We start from the raw sequence: 6999 nt of genomic DNA, 5'->3' as shown, positions 1-6999 counted from the left end.
ATCTGTGTATCTGTGCGTGTCTGTATGTACGTGTCTGTGTGTACATGTGTATGTGTGTACATGTGTGTGTGTCTGTGTGTGTGTGTCTGTGTGTGTGTTTATGAGAGACACTGGGTAAGTCTCAGAGTGGTGGGCTATGCTGTCTTCTGCCTCTGTGACATCAGAACCCATGCTTGCCTGATGACACAGGGTGGGGGAGGGGAGTCATCTACCTGCCTGTCCACTGAAAGTACTTCCATCCACCCCAACAAGCCTTTGACCCTAAGCAGAGACATGACGATCCAGAAGACGGGTGGCAGAGGCCGGGCAGCAGCTGAGCTACTTGAACAGAGAAGGAGCAGCCACCACTGTGATGACAGGAAGCAGGTAAGGCCAGTGTGCATTCCCCGCAGGGAGTCAGTTCCCCTGCCGCCCCACCCCCAGGCAGAGCCCACCACTGGGTCTCAAGCATCCTTTCTCCAACCTCTCTTCATTCTCTCTCATGGCACATAAGACAGCATCCGTGTCATCCTTCGGAAACAGAACTTTGTCTCCCAAAAGTCATACGTTAAAGCCCCAACCGCCAAGTGACTCAACCGGTAGACAGGGCTTCTAAGGAGGTGGCTGCAGTTAAGGCTCTGGTCTCATGGGCCAGCTAAGCCCTTATTACAAGAGGCAGCAAGGAGTTCATGAGTCTGAAGAAAAGTCATCTGAGGACACAGAGTGAGGTGAGCCCAGAGAAGGGCTCCATCCAACAGCATAAACTGATGGAGAATTCGTGTCTATTGCCCAAAGCCTCTAGCCTGTGGTACAGTGTCATGGAGGGGCTAGCAGGTACAGACTCATACGTATTTAGCATCAGCGAAAGTCACATATGCGGAACACTGAAGCAATAGAACCCAGGAACACCCACACGCACCTCAAGGGCAGCCATATAATTCAACAAGGAAAAATAGTCTTAAAAAAAATAAGGCAGGACCACTAGATATCTATATTTTAAAAACTCTCTAGCCTCATTCTACATTTTATATATATACGTATATATATGTATATATATGTATATATATATAACATTTACTTTAAAATGGGTTATACACATAAATGTAAAATCTAAAACAATAAAATGTTTAGAAGAACATTTTAAATATATCAAACCTTAGAACAGACAAATGTTCTAGACTTCACATGAGAAGCACAGCCCCTAAAAGGATGAGTTGGGCTTTATTTAAAAAGAAAAAAAGAAACGTGTGGGCTGGAGAGATGGCTCAGCACTTAAGGGCACTGGCTGCTCTTCCAAATGGTCCTGAGTTCAATTCCCAGCATGGTGGCTTCACAGCCATCTGCAATGTGATCCGATGCCCTCTTCTGGCGTGCAGGAGAACATGCAGATAGAGCACTTGTTTCATAGGCATAAAGAATAATTTTTTTTTTTAAAAAAAGACATGCTCATTTTCAAAAGATATTGACGTGAAAATGAAAAGATAAGTCACCGAAGTGATAAAAGTATTCACAACGAATATTTTCCAACTACTTAAATCCAAAATAGTCAAAGAACTCAGCATCTTAATCAAAAGACAGTCCAGTAAAAAACAAGCAAATGACTTCCATAGGCAAAACCAAGATATGTAGATTAATAGTCACCAATAAAGCCATGAAGAGAAGCTAAGCCTCCAGTTGGAGGGATAGCTCGACAACTAAGAGCGTGAGACTCTTGCAGAGGCCCCAGGCTTGATTTCCAGCATCCACACGGTAGCCACAACTCTGTACAGTAACTGCAGTTCCTTGGGATCTGACGCTCTCTTCTGCCTTCTGCCAACACCAGGTATACACGTGTTGGCACACACATACATGCAGGCAGAACCATTATACATACACACAAAATAAGTCTTTAAAGACCTAAAGACACCTCATTGATCATCTGGAAACGCTTATAAGACAGATTGAGACACCTCTACATAAGAACAGCAGAGTGCCTAAAGTTGAAGTTGACAATACTAAGTGCAGACAAAGACACAGAACAACTGGAATTCTCTGACTTGCTGACGGGACAGAGCAGAGTAAACAGCTTGAGAAACAGTCCTGAATATTGTCCTGGAATTAAGCATACATTCGCCCCATGTCCTATCATTTTCGTGTCTCAGTAGTCACCCAGCAGAAATGAGAAACTTTCCCACACAAAACCAAGGTATATGCATGTTCAAAGTACCATTGTCCATGACTACTACGAACTGCAAACCAGGAGGTGAGAATTAATTGTGTTAGACTCATGCAACATACTCGTCAATAAAATTGAACATACAAAAGCATAGGGCCATATCATAAACATTATACAAAAGCTACTGTCGACTCATTTCCGGGAAACTCACGAATGGGCACCATGTGACAGTCAGTACCCCAGTAGACTGACAGAGAGGGGCATGGGGGACCTTTCAAGATGATGGAAGGGGTCAGATTTTCATTGGGGTCACATGTAGGTGTGAAAATTAATCAGACTGTGCATTTAAAATGTGTGCCTTTTGTTATATGTGAATTATATCTCCGTAAAGTTGGGACTTCCCACAGTTGGATTGGAATAAAAAGACTTAAAGTGATTCAGAAGGACAGTAGTGGTGGATTTTTTCTTCACAGAGGGAAAGAGGGGAAGGGGAAGACACAAATGTCAGCTCGTTGTCACCTGTTTCCGCAAAAGTTGGAAGCCTGTGTGACTTAGTGCCAAATGTCTACAAGTGACTTATTAGCTCCCCGGTGACAGAACCCAGGATTTCACCCTCCTGTCCTCTCCCGTGTTTTCTCGTTCCAGACGCTGTTAGCACTGCTCGTCCTGGTGCTGTACCTGGGCACAGGGATATCAGGTAAGCATGCTGGAACCCCAGGAAGGAGAAACCGAGTCCCACAGAGTCAGGCAGAGGTCCCGGGGACGGCTGTCTATGAGCAGCCCCGTGCCCTGCCTGCTCCTACCTCCCACTGCAGAGACCATCACACTTACTTAGACTGCATTTGTTGAGCGGTAATATCTCTGCCTGTTTCAGGAAGCAGTTGGGAAGTGTCAGGACGAACCAAGGACTGCAACCACTTTCAGACAACTGTGACATCTCAGGTAACATGAGAGATGTGTTTGCTGAGGAGCCAGGAAAGCTCCTCAGAGGAGGTGTCCACGTCGAGCTAGTTAGGAATGAGTAGGAGCTGGTCCGGTGGGGTGACCCAGGCAGAATGAACAGTGTATCATATGCAAAAGGCCTATGACATGTTCTTAAACAAGAAACCTTCCCGAAATGTCTGAAGACACAGGTTTGATGTCCACCTTTCAGGACTTTGAATATCAGACCAAGGAACCTATCGAAGAGCCATTGAGGGCCCTCAGGAAGTGGCTGAAGACAAACTTGCACGGATTTTTGGAGAAGCTAGAGAAAGAGGTCAGAGAGCTGGAGCAGCTGGTGCGGGACCTGGAATTCTGGCTCGACGCGCTTCTGGGAGAGCCACACTCAGAGGATCCCTGCTTTACCACAAAGGTCATTTGTGAAGGGCAGGTGCAGGGACCCGGGGAGCAGAAGAGGAGGTGATGAGGTCAGGCCCTGACACTTGCTGCTCCAGGCAGGCTGGAGAAAAATAAAGTGACCGAAAGGTGATGGGTGCTGCTCACTGCATGTGTCATGGGCACTGAGGAAGGACAGACGGGCTGTGGGCGGGGGCCAGGCCTGTAGTAGCTCCCGCAGGTGGCCTGCAAGCTTGTCTCTTCTTTTCCACTTACTGGAGATCCTGGGCAAATTTACTTAATCTCTCTCTTTAAAAAAAAATCTATGTACATACATGCATATGTGCATATCCATGTGCACATGCATGTGTGTATGCATAGCCACATTTGTTCTTGTACGGAACGCATAGTTACGCGTGAGTTCTTGGGTGACTACATTCTTCACATGTGTATCATCTGTGCATGAACATCTGTGTGTGTGCTCACGTGGATGCTCAGGTCTGTGTATCTGTGTATGTGCAAACAGTGAGCCTCACCAGACTTTACATCGGCCGGTGCTGCTAGCAAAACATTGCTACTTCCGAACTTCCAGACTAAGGGATTTGGCTGTAGCTGCCTGAAGGAAGGGGGACACTTTCTTCCATGTGATATGAAGAAGCCTGCAAGCCATGGTGTGCTGCCTGAAGCAATCAAAGTGCTCACTGTGCATGGCACATGAGTCCCGTGAACAGGCACAGAAATTCAGGAGCAGGAAAGGGGGGGATGTGAGAGACAAAGCTGCCAAGAGGATAACAAAACTGTGCACAGAGGCAACTTTAAAATGTGTACAGCGAAACCCCTCTCCTTCAATTTAGAGCCTCTCCTCCGTTTTACACAGGATTCTCCCTTTCCATTACCTCCAGGAAACGGAAGCATTCGCTTGTTTCTAATTGGAATCACGTCAGCCTTGCTGTCCGGGGCTATTCCTAGTGCCCTTTCTATGATTTTTGTTTTGCTATTTTAATACAGTTCCTGCGATGCATGCCAGTTGTTAAAGCTTCTCAGGCTTTGGGAAATCATAAGGCTTCCAATCAAACGATCCCGAGGGACAGCTCTCATCTGGAGATAGCACCGCGGTTGGTTTGCCCACAGGGATTAACCAACTGCCAGTCGAGATGGAAAGTCTTGCGAGTCACGATCACGACATTTCCACTCTGGGTATCTGGAGCCAAAGTCTGTGTCTCCCCATTTCTGCTTAGTTAGTAAACATTCTCTGGGGAGAGGTTGGTCCTGCCTGCGTCCACAGCTGCACCCAGGGTTGTGGCTGTACCGAGGCACGTGTGCTGCAGGGACTTTAAAGACTCAGACATGGGTTGGGGATTTAGCTCAGTGGTAGAGCGCTTGCCTATAAGCGCAAGGCCCTGTTCAGGTCCCCAGCTCCGGAAAAAAAAAAAAAAGACTCAGACATAATCTCAGCTACACACGCTTTCCACTCAAGTCTCCATACCTGCAGCCCATACATGCATATGCACATACCTGCTTTCACTTCACACGAATTTGTATTACACAACGCAGACAGTTTATATCACATCATATCGTATGTTATGTTATAGTTTATATTATCCAATCAGATTACTTCCGAGTCTGAGAATCCAAGACTTGGAACATTACCAAATCTGGGATTTTCTGGGCATGGGCGCAGACACAAGTGGAGAGCTCACAACTGTCCTCATGGAAAGCAGAGCCCTAAAAATACTGTATTGAGTGAGAGTGGCTGTGTGGTGTTTTTTGTACATGAATCGTAAGTTGTGTGGTTAATCTGTGCCCCATCCCTCAGTCACCTCCTTAGGTAACGCAAACACTCCACAGTTCAAAAAATACCCAAACCCAAAATTATTATGGTTCCTACTATCTAGAGATGAACATTTAACCTATGTGTATTTATATATATATTCTTATGTGCGTGTGTGCACATGTGTGTGTGCCTTTGCATGCAGGTGCTCCAGCATAGCATGTCCTGGGAGTGGGGAGCCTGGAGCAGGAAGGCCTTCGAGAACTCAAGATGGCTCCCAGGACTCAGCGGCAGAAGTTCCTGGAGCCTTCTCCAGCATGCTGCCTTCACCTCAGCTTGTCTGCTCTCTCTAGTTCCTGTTCCTCTTGTCTGTCTGTCTGCCTGCCTGCCTGCCTGCCTGTCTCACCTTCTGCTTCAGGCTTTCTGCAATGCCCTCATCTCAGCACTCTGCTTCAGACTCTAACAGACGGCCCCTGGCCCGTGCAGCTGCTCCTTGGCCACAGTCTTTAATTCCTGCTCTCCGCGTGACTCTGTCCATGTTTCCCAGGTGAAGTTCCAAGAGGATGGCTTGTGGGTGACTGACAAGCTTGTTGGCTGTGTCAAGCTGGTTTTACATACCAACCTGCCTTTGGATTGATACTGTGGTGGCCACCAGAGAGGACCAAGTACAGCCACCTCCTGTACCCATGGAAGCCCTGATCCATGAATGGAAAGTGTTCGGGAAAGTCAATGTAACGGTTCTGGACACAGCCTTGTCCTCTTTCTCTTAGTAGAGCAGTGTGACAGCCATTCCCATCTGTTTCCTTTGTACTTAGCTCTCTAGAAATGACTGAAGCGGGAGTGGGTTAGCTTCAATTACTTACACTGTGCCCACTTTACATAAGGGACCTTTGGTATCTGGGAGGATTCTGAAACCAATCTCCTGTGCACACGGTGCAGACACCTGTACTTTAAAGAAGAGCTCACTGATAAAGGAAACAGGGCATTCCCCTGTAGGCACTCTGAACTGTGCTATGACAATCTGACTTCCAAGGTGGTCAGCAAACCCAAGGGTCAACACAAAGACTACAGAAATGTGCGAGATCAAGGCCACCTGAGGATCTGGGTTCAGCTTCCAGAGCTGCCATGGGTATTCTATATGTCAGAAAGAGATATGTTTGTCTTTCCATAGTGTTAGAATTTACACACACACACACACACACACACACACACACACACACACACACACGGTACAGATCTCTCAAAGGCAGCAGTTCGACATATAGTCCCACATTCCTTGATGGCTCAGGCAAGGCAAACAACTGTTCTTTCTGTCTTTTTTTCTTTTCATGAGCTTAATTACTAAGTTTCCAATGACACTTTACCTAACTACCACAAAGTAAACATCGATACACGCCTGCATTCGTACATTGTAGAGTAGCTCTAAGGGCTAAGCAGTCAAGGAGTTTCAAAGAGGCTGCAAAGGTTAAAGGAAGGAAGTGACAGGAGGGCAGGGGTCGGTGGAGGTCTCGTAGGGAGGTCTGCCTTTGCAGAGTCAGGCTGTAAGGGTCATGGGCCTGAGAGATACAGAGCTGTGTCCAGCTGCAGAAGTGAAAAGGCAAGGCCAAGTCAGGACGAATGAACGAATGAGGACATGGACAGACAGCAGGCTCAGACATGCAGACAGGTGAACAGGCAGACCGCAATGCAAATACGCTGTACTAACAGTGAGCTGACCGGAGCTGAGCTGAAGCCTCTGGGATGGTTGGAGTTCTGTCAGTCCCTTGACATATATACT

The 6999-nt window shown here is 46.9% G+C and overlaps 1 protein-coding gene across 1 annotated transcript; it reads left to right on the top strand.

The window, feature by feature from the left end:
- The first annotated feature begins 218 nt into the window (after positions 1-218).
- On the top strand, positions 219-3605 carry Smim23 (small integral membrane protein 23). The gene is made up of 4 exons (XM_032914513.1): positions 219-366; positions 2780-2831; positions 3009-3076; positions 3288-3605. Exons 1-4 carry the CDS (start codon positions 274-276, stop codon positions 3537-3539), a joined length of 465 nt encoding a protein of 154 aa, XP_032770404.1. The 5' UTR covers positions 219-273; the 3' UTR covers positions 3540-3605.
- Positions 3606-6999: the final 3394 nt, after the last annotated feature.

This window comes from Rattus rattus, chromosome 9 (assembly GCF_011064425.1).
Source record: "Rattus rattus isolate New Zealand chromosome 9, Rrattus_CSIRO_v1, whole genome shotgun sequence".
Classification (NCBI taxonomy): Eukaryota; Metazoa; Chordata; class Mammalia; order Rodentia; family Muridae; genus Rattus; species Rattus rattus.
This window is presented reverse-complemented; position numbering and strand designations above follow the sequence as displayed.

Excerpts from the sequence above, each read along its gene's own strand:
- Smim23 (XM_032914513.1), top strand. The coding sequence starts at position 274 with ATGACGATCCAGAAGACGGGTGGCAGAGGCCGGGCAGCAGCTGAGCTA. Across the intron at positions 367-2,779 it reads ACTGTGATGACAGGAAGCAG|ACGCTGTTAGCACTGCTCGT; the intron begins GTAAGGCCAGTG and ends TTCTCGTTCCAG. Across the intron at positions 2,832-3,008 it reads CCTGGGCACAGGGATATCAG|GAAGCAGTTGGGAAGTGTCA; the intron begins GTAAGCATGCTG and ends TGCCTGTTTCAG.